At 40.9% G+C, this 18,863-nt stretch overlaps 1 protein-coding gene across 2 annotated transcripts in view; it reads left to right on the top strand.

The window, feature by feature from the left end:
• rassf5 (Ras association domain family member 5) overlaps positions 1–18,863 on the top strand; it is a 69,352-nt gene that overhangs the window by 38,718 nt on the left and 11,771 nt on the right. The window contains exon 1 of one of the 2 annotated variants that reach the window (XM_066672774.1): positions 3,967–4,698. The exons of the other annotated variant lie outside the window; for it this stretch is intronic. Within the exon in view, the coding sequence (XP_066528871.1) occupies positions 4,576–4,698 (123 nt within the window). The 5' untranslated portion in view covers positions 3,967–4,575. Of the gene's footprint in view, positions 1–3,966; positions 4,699–18,863 lie in introns of those variants that run through there. 2 annotated transcript variants of the gene reach the window in all.

The raw sequence follows: 18,863 nt of genomic DNA, 5'->3' as shown, positions 1-18,863 counted from the left end.
AAAAACAGCCTGAATCAGTTTGTTCGCAGCCTGTAGTTTGTACTGATAATAAAGCATTGCAGTGTCTAATCCAGCTGGAGAGTTAATATTAAACCTTAAAGTTACTAATAATACAGCTGCCCTTACAAAAATAAAAGTTTATTCAAGTGTCCTATTATTATACTTCTTTTTACAAATAAGAGAGTATACTTTACATTTAGTTTACGTACTTATCAGCGAAATACTAAGGAAAATATAATTAAATATTCTTGCCTTATACAGAAAAGTTGGAATATATTTGGCACATAACCTTAACACATCACCTTAACATTAATAATACATCGGTAAATCTGTACACAGTGTTCAACAATGATCACAGAAACAGAGCTCCCATCCACTGGGGGCACTGTTTCACAACATACACTCAAAATTTCTCATATTTATCCAAAGAGTTATAAAGACAGCAGAGTTTCTGTTAAAAATAAAGATCCAAACCTGTCTAACTTTATGGACTCTGCATTAATTAGGTTCATTTAGAATTAGAATTAGGATTAGGATTAGGATTAAATTTTAAGTATGGAAATGTTTTAAGACTGCTTTATTAGCCTGTCAGGCTGTACTTTTTACGGTTTGCCACATATTAACTGTACACAATTTAGGAATACATGGAATGGTCATTTAGTAAAATAGGTACATTTTCACCATGATTATTCATTTTAAGTAATAAGTGTGATAAAAGTATATAACTAGTAACGTGTATTAATGTACTGGTTTGTTATAGATGAATTTCAAAACAAAGCTTAGATGTAAAGTAGTTGTATACTCAAAGTTTAGTTCCAAGAAATATTGAAGTAGTACGTTTACCAGTATATAATTACTTTGTTATTTGTATACTTACACCATAAAATACTTTGCAATATACTTACATTTTACTTAAGTTTGCTTAATAAAATGAACTTTAAGTATACATCTTTATAAAGGGTGGCATCTTAAGCTACAATAGCTATTGTGCTACATGGAGTTCTGTCTAAACTGTGCATCTAAACATTGCTGATCAGATTTCAGCTTGTTTTGCTTTTAGTACTGAATGTTTTTCAGAAGTAAAATATTTCAGAGCTGTACTGAATCTGACATAAGTTGCATTATGTGAGAGAACAGCATCATAGTAAAGGTCAGGTACAAGTCAGTTAAGGGTGAGTCCAAGTGAATGAACCTAAGATTTGATAGCGGTTTGTGTTAAGGTTGCTCTGTTTCCAAAAACTGATCACTGATGAGGCTAGATCAGTGGCCATCAGACTTACCGTTGGAGATCTACCTTTCTGCAGACTCTGGCTCCAATAATGAAATGGCCTTAAAAAACTTAAACAAGCTAACGGTCTTGTTTATATTGGAATGGCCTGTGTTTGATTTGAGTTGGAAGTGAAACCTGCAAAAAGAGGTTTGGTTACCACTGGCCTAAAGGATGTCACAACTCACATTGAACATTTACATTTATGGCATGTAGCACACACCCTTATTCAGGGTGACTTACAAAAGTGCTTTGTCATCTACACGGTAAGAAGCCACTAAATACGAACTATGCAAATATACTGTAAACCTATAAAGTCCTGGCCTCTCACAAGGTGGATGGTAAGTGTCAAAATGAAGAATGATTACGCAAACGGATCAGAGACACATCACTTCAGTGCCGTGGAAGGAAATGTGAGCCTCTGTGCATTATTAAAAAGCAAATGAGAGCAAAGACGAACGCCGCAAGAGGGAGGAAGGTGTCATGGCTACCAATGAGAGGTATCAAACATGGATCATATGGAGGCTCTACCACTGCATTTAACACCAGCGTGTAAAAGGAGACTAAGACCTCATCGGGGAGTTGAGTTTCTTAGACAGAGTCTGTCCAAACCAGCAGTAACCCTTAGAGTCTGTCTCACTTGTTTGATTACCAGAGGTGACAAAAGGGAAAGTTAAAAGTAAAAATCCTCCCCAGGGATTCGTTCCAGCTGCCTGGCTCCTCTAAACATTTCAAAACAATCTCAGAGAGAGTCAGGAGAGTTTAAACAAAGTTTCTAGGAAGGATTTTATTCTTTTCTGGACCACCTTTTAATTACATACTTCTTGTTGTAGAGGAGGTGTTATATCGGTGAGGTCTGTAGCGTTTTGCTGTACATCTCTTGGATTGGGGATTCTATGTTAGCCACTCTCCTCTTTATGGAATTGATTTCTGGCTATGGCTCACAGTGCTGTCCATACCCACTTGAGTATCGAGCATTTCTCAGAGCCCAATTCGAATCCCATTTCTGACCAAGATAAATGAGTGTCCGGATGTGCATCTAGGATTCTTCAGATAAAACTTGGCAGTACATCCACTTTAGCTAGGGCACCATTATCCATCCAAGCCCATGCCCTCATAGTTCGAATGCTTTCCTATGGCAGGGTAATTGTACTTCAATTCAGCCCATTCTTTCATACTATCGACTACTTTTTTTCCCCTAGCAGTCTACATAGAGGCCCCCTACCATTTCATGATCAGACTCAGTCGATGCTACCCTGAGAAAGGGAGGAATGGCTTTTTGGTCAAGTCAATAGCCAAACCCCCAGGAGAGCAATCTTCATCTCCTCCATCTTCTGCCTGTCGACCACCTCATCGATTATGATAATGCAACGCAAGGCCTTGGCTTCAGGTAATTTTCTGTACGCTCATAGCGATGGCTTTTTTATCTGCAGCGACTCCCATGCACCAATTCAGTCATCAGCATTTATGGATGCATTTGTCATTCATCTCAGCGCTCTGGGGGCCTTTACTGCTGCATTGGCAGAAAACACAAGAAAAGTGGCCTGTCTCCGAAGCATTAACCCTCCACTCAATGAGAATTGAATAAAGCTCTAACAGAGGAAACTGAATGTCACTTCCAACCTCCCCCACTATTCAAAGAGGTTATCTCTCACTGTTTTTAGGGGAGGGAATTCTTCTAAGAATAGTCTCCTTGTTGGACAAAGTCTGTATATGAATAGCGGTGAAATAAGAAGTTAACCGATGAATCCGTTCAATGCGCTGGTGCCTCAGGCGTCTGAGGAGCATCAATCCTAAAAGCTAATGAGAAGATTGCTCTCCTGTCAGGGTTATAATGTTTACTGACAAATGTATTCCAATGCTCCACAGATCCCTGAACCTTGCTGGAGGGGTCTACAACCAGACTGTTGTTTAGAGGTGTTTGCTTTATCATTATTTTGCAATCAACTGGTCTCGACTCTCCAAGGTCAAGGTTATAGGTTAAAACCATGAGCCCTGTTTTGCATTAAGAGAGATCAGAGGTCACACTAATCTATGACCTGCAGACTCTTTTTTACATCGATAAGGTTTGTGTAGATGTTTTAATTCCCACTGTTTACGGTGTTAGAAACAGAATATATGTAAGCGATAGGTGCATTTCCATCACCACCAGAACTGAAAAGCAGTGAGATGAATTATTAATAGAGCATGTAATAATGGGCCATACTCTTTGAATTGTACCTGTGGCTTTCAAAGGCTCATTACAATGAAGTGTCCTCCAGTGAAGGAGCGATCAAAGCTTGCACTCATCGGGCTGGTTGTGGTAATGGCTACAGATCCATGCGTCGACTGCAGTTCAAATGTACTGTCTTCTTCAACACGGTACATATTGGGTGCTACGTAACGCAGCATCTATGCAGCATGCAGACGGCATGTGGATTGGATCAATGGCACGCTTTCTCATTTGTTTATCACTTGCACACTCATACAAATACACACTCTTTCTCTCTCCTCCATTAAGAGGAAGTGGCTATGGTTGAGCAGTTACATGCAGGAAGAGAGAGAGAGAGAGAGAGAGGGGAGGGAGGAGGGGCCGGCGAGAGAGAGAGAGATTGTAGGAGCTTGCAGGCAGATAGCAGACTCAACCACAGATGGTAGAGAGAGAGAGAGAGAGAGAGAGAGAGAGAGAGCAAGCGTGTACGCGGGAGGGAGGTGTAATACGTCAGCTCTACTCTATCTGGCTCTGAGAGGCAGAAGCAGGTTGATTCCACGGCTTCTCTCCCGATTTGCTGTAGCTTCACTAGGTGCCTCTGTCCTGCTTTCCCTTCTATAGGGGCATTCACTGAACCAGCTGCATTTTCAGCAGCAGCTTTGAAGCTTTGATATTGTACCAGCTGCTGCACGGGGTACTGTGCCTTTTACCAGCAAACCTATTTCGCAAGGACATATCATCTTCCTCTTCCTTTTTGCCGGTTTCTTCAGACAGTGGTCAAGCGCTGATCTGAAAAGATCTTAGAGAAGGGCTGCGCTTTTCTTCGCTCCTTGCCCAAGACAGTGGGCTTGGAACCTGCCAAATTCAGGAACTGGACATATGACACCGGTTTCAGAGCACGCGCTCCGTCGGCCCAAGCTGGACAAGCACAGGCACGCCAGGTCGGCTCAGCTTACTGGAACCAGTCCTCAGCTTTCCACATCCATTCCATCTGCAACAGACCGGAAGCTCTGGTCCTTCACCTGAGCCCTCCCCTTCCTCCGCTGCCTGGAACCTGGAATGGTGCCGGGGGCCCCCAGAGGCCCTGGAGCCGCCCAACCTGGACCCGGCCCCGCAAATGACCGGCAGCAACAGCATGAGCAGCGGCTACTGCAGCCTGGACGAAGAGAGCGACGACTTCACATTCTTCACAGCCAAGACCTCCTTTTTCCGGCGCTCTCATGGCAAGCAAGGGGCTAAGGTAACCATGAGAAACAGCAAACGTTCAAGGAAGAGGGTGAACAGGGGATGTAAAATGCATGTGTTGTCCTCACTGAAAAATGAGAAGTGCTACTTCTTGATCGCATGTGTGTGTGTGTGTGTGTGTGTGTGTGTGTGTGTGTGTGTGTGTGTGTATGTGTGTGTGTGTGTAGTGCGGAAATGAGGTTGTGTACAAGTTTGAAGTTTCTCAAGGTGCTCCATCTTGGCTGACATCTTTTTACACACATTTGTGTATTTAGTATTTTATTCTCCTAATAAGTATAATTTTAGATGTAACAAGTAGTAATCAGATACTTTTTGTGATGTTTATGTGATGGAAAGTCTACGTAGCGGAAAGTTTACCGTGAGAAAACATTCTGTTTTGATCAAATGAGAGTTGAACAGTAACGTCAGTGGGAGTGAAGAGGAGGTTTTTTCCCTCCAATTCTTCCTCCTCCTGTGTTAAATAGACTGTCATAGCAACTGCTTTGCAGTGTCTTCCAGTGTATACACCACTTCAATGGTCAGCCATTTTATTCCACCTCAAGCTACGCTCATTTTCTTAATTTTCCTGTTTTTGAAATGTATGATTTATATATTAATAATTTGAAGGGACACGTTTATAGTTGTCTGGCTTGGCTTTGAGCTGGTGCTGTGTGGGAGATTGGCAAACAGTTTGGGTGGGCGTTAAGATAACGTGCTCTTTATGGGGTTTTCTTAAGCCAGATTTTATATCAGCCTGTTCACCTTTGGAGAAAGATGGCTATGGTTTTCACAACATGGGGTTTTTACTCCTCCCCTTACATCCCTAATTGCTCACTAGCAGCCCAATGTGTAGCCTTTCACCAAGAGTGTCATAGTTCTAAAAACAGAGGGACAAAATATACTATATGAATAAATTCACTATATTTGACAACATTTAACTGTGAATTTTAAATTTCCAATTTAAATTAAATTTTGGCACCTTGATTTATAAAAGTGTACTTAAATTAATTAAAGTCTACATTAATTTATTGTCCGGAGTCACCACAGTGAGATGAACAGCGCGCACCCAAAGCGAATCCTATATATCACTCTACAATGCCGATGTGCTTGGAGCTCAATAACTGTATATCTTGACCTTCGAGACACCTTCTCTCCCTTGCAGAACAAAGCAGAAAACACACCCCTGCATCTTTAGAGCAGTGAAGGAAGGAAATGACTGCTACTTGCTGTAGAATGACCCCAGTCCCTCCCAGCGTGAAGGCCGTGGGGTTTCGTAAAGCTTGGGTTCTGCTCATAATGATGGCCTGTCGAACAATACTCACTTCAAGTCCAAATCAGACCCATATTTATAAAGGGAAACCCAACTGAGATCAACTGAGGGCTTGAAAGACTCACTCATTTTTGTTTCTTATCTTATTAGATGTATTATTAAAAATGGCAGGAACCTTTGCCAAGAAGGTACATATCAGATCATTAGTTGGGGAGAAAATCTAAGTCCATAGTTGGTCCATAGTCAATTAACTAATTATAAGAATTTTCCAAAACTATTTGGACATTAAGAAACTCAATTACAAGTCTTCTTAGGACAAGATTCGTCTGGTTTTGAGGAGCCAGCTGTAATGAAGTGTTTTATGACTGGAAGGAAGTTCAAATTGTTTCAGAACATCAATTTGCTTTTTCTGTACATTCAGAGTAGCACACCATTTTGCAAATCTAGAAGTAGATGTGAAACCTCCAGATATCATGGTAGATCATGGTAAAAATTATTTTTTCTATTTAAATTCCTACAGTTTTAAAACCTCATCAACCAAAGTTAGTAACAGTCTCCGAAACCTACTCCCGCTGGCCCAGTACGTGACGTGGGTTTATTTTGTGTCAGGGGAAACCTAACATGTTAAATCAGAATGGGGAGGTGAGATTGGGAGAGACTGAAAATGTCTCAAGAGAGACTAGAGAAATGAAAACTGTTTATGCTCTTGCCTTTTTTTTTTAATCTTAAATCTTGTGGTGTTCCCTTCCACATGAAATGATGCAGTGTTCTGTTCCACGTTAAATGTTGCAGCACTCCCTTCCACCTTAAATTGTGCAGTGTTCTGTTCCATCTTAACTTTTGCAGCACTCCCTTCCACCTTAAATGTGGCAGTGCTCTGTTCCACCTTAAATGTGGCAGTGCTCTGTTCCACATTAAATGTTGCAGCACTCCCTTCCGCATTAAATGGTGCAGTGCTCTGTTCCACCTTAAATGTTGCAGCACTCCCTTCCACATTAAATTTTGGCAGTGCTCTGTTCCACCTTAAATGTTGCAGCACTCCCTTCCACATTAAATGGTGCAGTGCTCTGTTCCATCTTAACTTTTGCAGCACTCTCTTCCACATTAAATGTGGCAGTGCTCTGTTCCACCTTAAATGTGGCAGTGCTCTGTTCCACATTAAATGTGGCAGTGCTCTGTTCCACCTTAAATGTGGCAGTGCTCTCTTCCTCCTTAAATGTGGCAGTGCTCTGTTTCACCTTAAATGTGGCAGTGCTCTTTTCTACCTTAAATGTGGCAGTGCTCTGTTCCACCTTAAATGTGGCAGTGCTCTCTTCCTCCTTAAATGTGGCAGTGCTCTGTTTCACCTTAAATGTGGCAGTGCTCTGTTTCACCTTAAATGTGGCAGTGCTCTGTTCCACCTTAAATGTGCCAGTGCTCTGTTTCACCTTAAATGTGGCAGTGCTCTGTTTCACATTAAATGGTGCAGTGCTCTTTTCTACCTTAAATGGTGCAGTGCTCTGTTCCACCTTAAGCGCTAAGAACAAAGTACTGAGACACTTCCTACCTTAAACTGTGCTTGAGAATATTCAGCAGCCAACATTAAGTTCCACCTTAAACCATTCAAGCGCCAGCCTTTGTGCTCCAGGAGCTGTTTGAAATAAATAAAAAAGACCTCAGTTTCGTCTGTGTAGGAAACTTATTACCTGTTAAACAAAACCTAATACAGTGATTACCATCTTAATCTCACGTGACCTTTTCAGTTTATATTCAGCAAACAGAAAACAACAAGAATGCAGAATGTATTGTTTAATTAGGTCTAGTTTTGTTGAAACATTTGTTTAAATGAGTCTATATAGTGCTGCTAATATTTGTTGTCTAATATAAAATGTGAAATGATTTGTGTAAAGTACTTTTTGAACGTTTCAGCACATTTTACCAACAGCGTGATTATACTGATAACTTTGTGCCTTGATAATCGTTACATTTTCATTACATTTATATCTATCTAGAGGTTGGAAATTCTTCCCCTTCACCTGAACTCACCAAGTTCACCTCTGTCTCCACAGTGTCAGGTGTGGAAAGAGCTGTATTCACACTATAAATTATTCATACCCTCTCTCCCTTTGCCATCTGTGGCTGACCAATTGAGGGCACCTGATGGTCATAGTTTTAAGTTTCCAAGAAGACGGGTTTTTGTTGTGAGATGATTGTACACACGTGGCTGTGCATCAGGCAGGAGAACAGTTCTGCTGTTTTAACCGTCAGAACAGGGAAAATTAAGATTGATTGGGTTACCAGGATGTGGGTTTTGTGCTGTTTTCGTTGCCAGGATGTGGTGGTCTGTCTCGTTGCCAGGATAGAGACGTCGCTACTAAGTGCCTTGATAGTTTTTCTTAAAGACCTGGTGACTTAAGCTACCCTCTGAGTTGTGTCCTGCCTTTTTTTATGCTTTTATTCCTAACTTTTTCCAAGAAAAGCATTCGAGAACAGATTGCATTTTTAATACTTTTTTATTTGCCTCGTACACATCATGTTTTCACCGTGCTGCCTCAGGGAAATGTGGCTGGAAGAGGTTTTACTATGTACTATGCTTTCCGATTTGCTGATGGCATGTGGAGCTGTATGTGGCCAAATGTTCGTAGACACCTGTTCGCACAGAGATGTTTTTAAAATTAAAGGTATTATTTTAGAACCTGTCCCTCACATTCACTGCTCCCATTCACCTCTGACGGTTTTATGGAGGTCCATCCCTCCAGGGCATACATCTCCACTGCGCTGAGTTCATATCCCTATACCCAATACTTAACATTGGGCACCATCTCCTTCTATTAGTTACATCTGGGTCAGCTGAGGTGCCCACAAACTATTGGACACATGCTGTATGTCTGGAAACATGTGAATAAGTGCTTTCTATTATATTCAAATATATAACCCCTTCATAAAAGGCAGAGGAGCTGGTGCATTCTTTGAACAAATTGAACCTTGGCGCCTCATTTCTTGTCAAATATAATTGAAGCTGATTACTGTTTAAATACCAGCCATTGTGTAGAACAAACAGACTTATCCATACTATTAACCAGGCGCCTCCACCTGGAGCATGGTCTTTAGCTTCATCAGGCCCTTATCAAGAGGTGGAGTCGGCCAGGTGCTGAGCATTCCTCAGTGTGTATAATATGAATATGTATAAGTGTACAAAGCGTCATTTGAATTTCCCCTGGGGATCAATAAAGTATCTATCTATCTATCTATCTGTCTATCTGTCTATCTGTCTATCTATCTATCTATCTATCTATCTATCTATCTATCTATCTGTCTATCTGTCTATCTGTCTATCTATCAGTACAAAAGCATCCCCTTGTGGAACAGTTCCAAAATGTTAGTGGAGTATTTACGTGAGTGAGTTACAAGCCAGTTTCATGTGGTGTTTCACATCTAAAATGTTATGCTAAAATAAAGAGTGCTGTACTCAAAGGGTTCGGTCCACAGTTGTCTTTGTGGCAGATTCAAGAGAATTCAGTTGCGCTAGGCGATATATATGTACCATTTTTTCTTTTACTCCAAATGTAGCTGATCAGGTGGGACGCTTGGCTAAAAAATGAAAACCAAGGACACACATTTTACTGCTTAGCACTGTTTTTTATTTTCTTTATTTCTACAACATGGTTTTTAATGTACCGATAATGTGATAAAGCAATGATACACCAATACGAATATTATAGGTCGATGTCAGTGTCTGTTATTTTATTATACATATCTACCAGTGCTGATACTTAAAAGGGCAAAATCTACATGGAGCAATATTAAGAATCGAACGTATATATTTCAGTGTGTGCATTTATATAAATTAAATCAAGTGTGGATGTAACAGCTCTGCAATGCCTAAGCATTCTCTTCCAATGGTGGTTTTAAATATTATTCATTCACACATTCATTCATTCTTGTCTGTCATTGTCTGTAACGGCTTATCCACTTTGTTTAGCGTTTTTGTTTTTTAAAGCCATTATCTGACAATACTGATGACTCCATTATCACTGCTGTTTTGTCAAACCCTGTCAGAAACCACCAATCCCAATTTCCTTGAGATGATTTGATGGCGTTGAAGGAAAGCATGTGATGGTTTAGACGTGCAGTTTGCACAGTGATTATAGATGAGTTGTGAGGTTCTGTTAGCCTCATATATCCAGTGCAAAGCTAAAGATACACACACTTACCTTCCATGACTGACTACGTTTGGAGTAATTGTGCAAATCACATTGCCTGTTTTCTTAGTGTTAAAATCTGGGGGAGGAAGCCACAGGATCGTCCTCCAACTCCAAAACCCAACTTCATTTCACACTCTAATGGCAGTTTATGCAAAGTAGCCTACTGGACACTCGACTCACAGGTGTTCCTTTCTGTCCATCTGCTTCTCTCTCTCTCGGTCTCGCTCTCTCTCTTAACTACCCTCGTCAAACTCTTTTGCAGCTACATGTTTTGATGATGTGTTAAGCTCTGGAAATACCACTTCTGTGTCCCTCAAAATTGATAACCCAAATCATGCTTTTTTCCACCCTGTAGACTGCAGAGTAAAGTGGCTGTACATCAATTAGCATACACCATGTTTAGTGCTATTAGCTCTTACAACATGATGAAAGGCTCCATCGTAATGGTGTAAGTGTGGGGTGTGTGATCATGAATTGATGTCATCCGGCTGTGCTGATGTGCGTGTATGGTGGGGTAGCATCTTGTATGTGGTACAGCTCCTTGCTTTGGGGCTGCTACAGATCTACTTTGTTTACGCAGGCATGCAGATGATTGGGCTTTGCATGTGCACAGGGCTGTGAAATGTACGGCTGCAGAGAGAGAGAGAAAGCTTCTCCCACTCAACACTTGACCCAGTAACAGGAGTCGGTGTGTGTGGGATGTGTGCGTGGGTGTGTGTGTTGAGGGTGGATAGGGAGTTAGGTAGGGGGCAGGATGAGTGCCGTCATCTCTACACTGCAGCATGGTCATACATCTATATCTGCAGAAAAAGAAGAGAGGGAGAGAATGGCTTTGACTGACTACAAATTAGCTCCATAAGCTACCAGTTGCTCAGTCAACAGATGTTCAGATATATAGGGCTGGATAAATATATACAAGTAAAAGCTATATATAAATATAGAAATAAAACATATAATTATAATATATGAGGAGCAAAATAGCAAACAGCAGGTACTGTCTCTGTCACAGCTCCAGGGTCCTGGAGGTTGTGGGTTCGAGTCCCGCTCCGGGTGACTGTCTGAGAGGAGTGTGGTGTATTCCTGCCTTGCGCCCAATGATTCCAGGATGGCTTTGGACCCACCGCGACCCTGAACTAGATAAAGGTTACGGATAATGAATGAATGATTTAATATGTTTGGTTTTTGTTTTTTTTCAGTAACAAAAGTCAACACAGAGTAAACACAGGAATCTAGTTTGGAGTGGAATCTCACTAGTGCTAACTTCTTTAGCCTAAAGCTTTACCTTTCAGTAATCTACCTCCAGGTGATGGCTGTCCATATCATCATCTCTTAAATGAACTGATAAGAGGAGGTATGCAGTCAGAAGCGTCCCTGACTTTTGAAAAACATTAGCTTTGTAGCCTCAGTCGTCTACCTTCATAAACCTGATAATTCAACAGATGCTTAACAAGATTATAGCACTATTGTAGACAATGCCTTCAGATTTGCTTTCCCTGAAACATCTTAGATAAGGACACAGCATGAAATATTTTGAGATTAATGAGTCCATAGAAGCAATAGGAAGTGAGCCATGGTTTCACCGCTTCCGCTGACATAGATGTGCCTCTGCCCAGTAACTCAGTTCCTCAGCCTAGTGACAGATCATGTCTGACATTGTAGCTGAGAGCCACAGCATTACAGTGTATTAGCAGCACCGAGAATGTGATTGGGATCTAGTATGTGAAGGGTTTTGTCCTTCTAGAAGCCTCTGTCAGATCTTGTTTCATCATTTCTTGCTTTTCTTGCTGTGTAAATGTGTTGGTAGATTTACCAATGTCTGTGGTAGTGTACATGGTTGTGCAACAGTCTTAGGCAGCAAAGAACATTGGCTAAAACAGGCATTGGTCAGTAAACATACCACATAGCTTTAGAATGAATACAAATACATGTACAGCTATTAATATTCAGGTTAGAAGTATATCTAAAAATTATTTGTATTGTTTCAAATGTTGCTGTAAACACCTGTGTAACTTTCAAGCCACATGTAACCTATTTTAAACTGGGTTACATCTTTCTGAGTAACTTTTAGTAACGCAACCTGCTGAATGCCGTGCTGTGCTTCTACTCTTCAGCATTTTGTTTTCGGAAATATTTTCTCAAGCATGCCCTGAAAACATGAATCTGGTTCTTGTTGCTGAAGCTAGTGGTGTATATTGACTGAGAGCTGATAAGCACAGTGTGTTAGATTCATTGTGCATTGTACAGATTAATTCATGCAGAGTGTTTCTGATCCGTATACGTCTGAGTTAGTCTTCTCTTCTCCCAAAGCTTCATAAACCAGTGTGTATCCTCTTCAGCTTAGAGGTTTATCAACCAACACATTAGAATTTACAGAGCATACATCAGTTTAAGTTCATTCGAGAACAGCACGCTATCAACTGTAAAAGGTTCGAGTATCTTCCCCAAGGCCCAAGACTGACACTGAGGGCATTGTGTTTCCTAATCAGCCGGAGAAGCCGTGGTCTCCCTGACTATCGCTGATGATACCAATGCTGTCCGATTACATACAGGGGCCTCTTCACCCTGTGCTCATGCAAAGTTGAGCTGCGATCTGATATTTGGGCTGATCCTGCCACAGATGTACTTTGTACTCTTCACTTACACCAGCAGCTCTAGCAATGCAGACTTTTAAGTTTTACAATGAAACAAGTATTTGGCTTTTGATTTGAGGAACGTCTATTCAGTTAATGACCTCAAACAACGAAGGGCATGTGAGGATAGGGGAAGAGTTTTTGTTAAATGTCCTTGAGGAGCCTCGTACAGGTCAGTGATCTTAATCTTTATTACTTTTTTCTCCACAGTTTATTTTATAAATAGTCTGCTGAGTCAGTTCAGAAACAGGATGGATCGTATAAATATATCCTGTATCTTCTTCTAACACACTATTGGGATGGTTTTAGGTCGCTTTGTAACAGTCGTCATTCAGAGTTATAAATTGACACTGAAACTAGGCTTTAGTTTGATCTTGGGATGAATACTCCACACTTGAGTGACCTGCATATTGGTGTGTTAGTGTGTGACTAACAGCAGTGTGAGAATCTTTAAAGATGAATTGCAAAAACATCAACACGCAAAGCCTTTGTCTTTTTCTACTTGTGTTTTTGAGTTAATCAATTAATAAATATATCAATAGCATTTTACACGGGAGAAGTCTATTTCTAAGAGAAACTGCAGAATGACTGTGCAGCTTTTAGTGGTTCTCAGGGATTGCTAAGGCATTACCGACAGTTACTAGGTTACGAGGGAGACCTGTTTTTGGTAATTGGTTGCTCAAGTATTTCAGCTGATTCATGGTGCTGGTGGATGCTAATGTGTTGTTCCTCATGTGGTAGCTTTTATATCCCAAGTGTTGTCTGTTCTATTTATTTATTATTTGCTGAGGAATTCCAGATAATTGCTTTGGCAGCTATTATGGTATTTCAGGTGGTTGCTAATAACTAGAAAATACCAACAAAATATAATAATCCGATAATAATACGATGGCATTGCAGTGCAACTAAAAGCAACAACACTATGAATTTCCATATGAAATCTTTTATCATTCTATCTTTTTCTATGGAAGGTGGAGTATTAGTATTAGTAGTTTAAATAAGTGCTGTCAAAACGAATGCATTAACACATATGGGAATATAACGCATTAATATATTTAGCCATGTAAACACAGTATCGCTACTGTTGAGGTGTGTATTAAATATTCTCTCTCTCTCTCTCTCTCTCTCTCTCTCTCTCTCTCTCTCTCTCTCTCCGTCTATTTCTCATACACACAAACACACACACAATATACATCTCCCTCTCAAAAGTACAAGGAAGTACTAGCGATTTAACTTTATTGTTTTGATCATATTTTTAAATGAATAGACTTTCCATTAGTAATAGTAATTACATTGTGTTGATCTTGCATTGATTTGTTCATTATCTGTAACCCTTATCCAGTTCAGGGTCGCGGTGGGTCCAGAGCCTACCTGGAATCATTGGGCGCAAGGCTGGAATACACCCTGGAGGGGGCGCCAGTCCTTCTGATTTTACATTGATTTGTTTATTTTACATTTAAATATCCATTAAGAAGTGACCATGCAATTCATGACTAAGTCCAGCAAAGTGTGTGATTAATAAATTTAAAAATAATTATCACTCAGCAGCAATAGGATAAACACATCCTGGAGTAAACAAACAGTGGTCCCCACATCAAAGTGGAATCGTGATTGTGTTTTGAAAAACTGCACTAGAACATTTTTTTAGAAATCAGTAGAATGTTAAAACAGGCTTTTCTCTCTTTTCTCTTTTTTTCGAGTGTTTGTTTGTCCCATGAGTTGCACAAATACACTCCAGGGTGGAGCATGGATACATCAGTTGTTATCTCAGTAAAACTACACTCAGTGACAGAATCTGACCCGCAGATTTAGCTACTGTCGACTGTTAACATGTTTTGCAGTTGCTTGGTCTTTGTGCATGAACAGGAAATCCAGATTATCTTTGATGTCTCTCACTGCAGAGATCAAACAAACATGACAGTGAAAGTTCAACTGACGGAGGAACTTGGCTCTTAGGGAGCGATCGTTGATAGTGGATGTTAATATGAACGTTTTGGGAAATGATGTTGATAAGATAGAACGATGGTGCAAGGCAGAGGAAATGACACAGGCCGTGATGGTTCAGGAGTCTTGTGCAAGAGACAAATGTACTGTAACAGGACTGACTCTGAACATGATATACCCAGTAATGTTTTTTGTCTGCAAGAGTGAAAAAAATGTCTTCATTCATATGTATTATAGGAAATAGAACACTGCTACTAAGCCCTGTGCAGGGTGTGTTTCCGCCTTGTGATTCCCAGTGATTCCAGGTGAGCTCCGGACCCACCGCTGCCCTGAACTGGATAAAGGCTACAGACCGTGAATGAATGAATGAACTGCTACTAATGTAAACAAAATTAAACAATAGTCAACTATAGAACAAAAGTATTTTGCAAAAGAGACACTACTCTTTATTTGTTCAATTTCCAAAATAAGGCAAATAAAGTTTGTCCTTTATCAGGAGAAATATGAGCAGCTCAAATAGATAGAAAAACAATCGTCTTGCATAAGAAAGGAAAATGATTAAACACATTTCACAGGTTTGAAGAAATATTCAGAGGTGTTTGTGTTTATTGTTCTGCTCTTAAAAGACAAATGAACACAGATCCTTTGAGATGGAGATGTCAAGATGCTGTTACAAAAAAAAGGAGCATTTACAAGTAAAATAACTGCTAGTGTTGTCAAAGCAAGGGAAATCTGCCCCAGAGCCCAGACCTCTACATCTCTGAATGTGTTTGGAAGTTGGATTCCGAGATGCGTGACCTGCGACCACATTCCGAGATGAAACTTTGGACGTGTGAAAAAGTGTCCATTTTGGGTTTCTTTAAAAACTAAAGCAAGTCGCTCAGGAAAAAAAAGATGTGTAAAAGTGTGCATCCAAAAATTAATACTGTTTACACTGGAATAAAATAAGGAATAAAAATATTAACAATAAAGATGTAGACAGGGCCCCTGTGGATTGGGGTCCCGTAAGTGGCAGCTTATATTTCAAGAGACAGAAGCGTGTTGCAGGTTATGACCCATTTACACGGATCAGCGTGTGACAACCTCACAAAACAAACATGAAAAGCCTGAGTATATCATAACATGCTTGTCCTTCACTGATAAGACTCGTCAGTGTCAGGTGGTACACTTCTCTATGTGTGTGTGTGTGTGTGTGTGTGTGTGTGTGTGTGTGTGTGTGTCAGATCTGGGTCAGCTCCCAGTGTGACACAAGATACAGTAAGTGGGAGAGATGTTTAAGGCAAGTAGCTCAGTACTCACACATTCACCCACACACATCCCTAACCAGAATTCTATCCTTGTTCCCTCCCATCCACTGATTCACACACACACTCTAATGCTTACATCACACCATTCATTTTGCATCATATGCTGGTATTTGTATTAGTTAATTTTTTCAGACATCTATTATATTTATTTTACTCAGCTGCACATTATCTGTGACCCTTATCCAGTTCAGGGCAGCGGTGGGTCTAGAGCCTACCCGGAATCACTGGGCGCAAGGCAGGAACACACCCTGGAGGGGGCGCCAATCCTTCACAAGGCAACACACACTCAAATATTCACACACACACTCACACCTACAGACACTTTTGAGTCTCCAATCCACCTACCAACGTGTGTTTTTGGACTGTGGGAGGAAACCGGAGCACCTGGAGGAAACCCACGCAGACACAGAGAGAACACACCACACTCCTCACAGACAGTCACCCGGAGGAAACCCACGCAGACACAGAGAGAACACACCACACTCCTCACAGACAGTCACCCGGAGGAAACCCACACAGACACAGAGAGAACACACCACACTCCTCACAGACAGTCACCCGGAGGAAACCCACGCAGACACAGAGAGAACACACCACACTCCTCACAGACAGTCATCCGGAGGAAACCCACGCAGACACAGAGAGAACACACCACACTCCTCACAGACAGTCATCCGGAGGAAACCCACACAGACACAGAGAGAACACACCACACTCCTCACAGACAGGGACACTACCTGCTGCACCATGCCGCACTAATATCAACATGTTCAGTGCCAACTAACAGCTTCAGGGGCAAAAAGTCACCCTAGCATTGAGTTAAGGAGTGATCCAGAACTGATCATTCCCACATCAGAATGAGATCTTATGTTCTTGTGGCTCAATGCTATCGTGTTCACATTAAATCTGTTGCCATAAACATGTCAGCTGGTTAATCAATATCATATAAACCTTCTTGTGTGCCGTATGCACTTAGCTGTTAATATTATAACGTTACATATTGATTACCCAGAAGAGCTGATATAAAGTATTTTCATTACTGCCTAAGAATTTTGCATAGTACTCTGTATAGACACTCCAGATAAGAGACTATCTAAGGTGTGTGTGTGTGTGTGTGTGTGTGTGTGTGTGTGTGTGTGTGTGTGACTATGAACACATTCTGTCAGTGAAGTAACAGCTTGCTGCCTGCGGCATCATGGCTTTTTCTTTCTTGAACCACTTTTCCCTGCTGCTGTTACTCCCTCAAAGATGAATCCAATCTGTACACTACATTTTTTTATTTTATTTTATTTTCTAAAGCATGATTTCAAACACTGAGTCAAACAGCTGACTACGTTTAGCCTTAAAATCCAAGCAGAATCCGATTAAAGAATGGAGCAGGTTGTGTATCTGCTCAGTCGACGTTTCTTTGAAATGAAGTGAATTGTTTGGAATTTGTCTCACGTCAGCAAAGGCTTCACAAAAGATATTGGAACATTTCTTTGAGGATTTGATGGCATTCTGCCATAAGAACATTAGTAAGGAATAGTAATGATTTTGAAGAATACATTCTTGACCACAAACACCACTCCAGTTCATCCTAAACGTATTGGATGGGGTTCAATCACAAGAGAATGTAGTTCCACTGCTTCCCCGGGGAGCCACAGGCTGATCTGGTGGCTTCCCATCCGTGTAGTTTCAAGCTTTTCTTTACCTTTCAACAAATACAGTAAAGTGTTTAATATGAATACTTTGTTACCACAACCAAAGTCAAAACCTGTTCAAGGTGTGAGATGTAAAAAAGAAAAATGAACACGAACGTCTAAATCTGTCAGCAGTAGCTGGCTCCTGTTGAAATGGTTGATCTACAGTGCTGCTGAAAGTAGCTTTGCCAGCAGGGGGAGCTGATGCTAGCTGAGCTTCCTGCCTTATTTATTTCCTCTCAGCTCTTTCCCTGGCTTTCTCCCAAGCTCCTATACCCTCAGTACTTTCACTTGAAAGGCACTTTAAAAGCTCAGAAAAAGGACAATTGTACTTCATCCACCCCATTGTTCTAATGGGCTGCACTTTCTTCGGTCTTTGTGGGATAGAGGAAGGGTGGGAGGTGGGTATATTTAGCTGCGTTGGGGCCTCACAAATACAGGAATTCCTGAGAGGATTGTTGGAATGTGCAAATTACAGAAAGGAGGAAGAGGATGCAGCAGAAACCTAAAAATCCCATGTCTTTTGGACACTGATGATAATGAGGAAGTCATTGTTTCAATTCATCGTCTCCTGAGTCTAGAAATGAAGTGGAATATTAGCATAGGGAAGTGTAGGCTCCTCCCCTTATTATTAATACATTCAGGGTCTGAAGTTGCACCCATTGTGGCCAGAACATTAAATGAAAATGGACACTCTGAAGCAGCTGTAGATGAGTCTGAGTTTATGATGTACAATGCCAAACATAGGGTTTTGGAATATACAGTGAACACCTTGAGTATACAGCTCCACTGACCACACAGGAGCACTCTATAGTTCTATAATTACAGGCTGTAGTCCTTCTGTTTCTCTGCATACTTTCTTATCCCCATTTCCACCTGCTCTTCAATGGTCACGACCCCCACAGGACCCCCACAGGACCACCCGTCTTATTAATACTCTAGATTTCAGATGAGTCATTTAAATAACTGAGAGGTGTAAGCATGATAACGATATTAGGTTTAAATAACCTCCATAAAATATAACATTTGCAATGTTTATCCTTTATTAACCTTTATTTATAAAAGTCTAGGTCACTCAAATCACAAGGGAGCTCTTAGCAGCCGTGTGCCTGTTTCTTCACAGATCACTGGCTCGCATGCCACAGTAGCCTTTTGCTCTCCGTC

This window comes from Hoplias malabaricus, chromosome 5 (assembly GCF_029633855.1).
Source record: "Hoplias malabaricus isolate fHopMal1 chromosome 5, fHopMal1.hap1, whole genome shotgun sequence".
NCBI classification, from domain to species: domain Eukaryota; kingdom Metazoa; phylum Chordata; class Actinopteri; order Characiformes; family Erythrinidae; genus Hoplias; species Hoplias malabaricus.
This window is presented reverse-complemented; position numbering and strand designations above follow the sequence as displayed.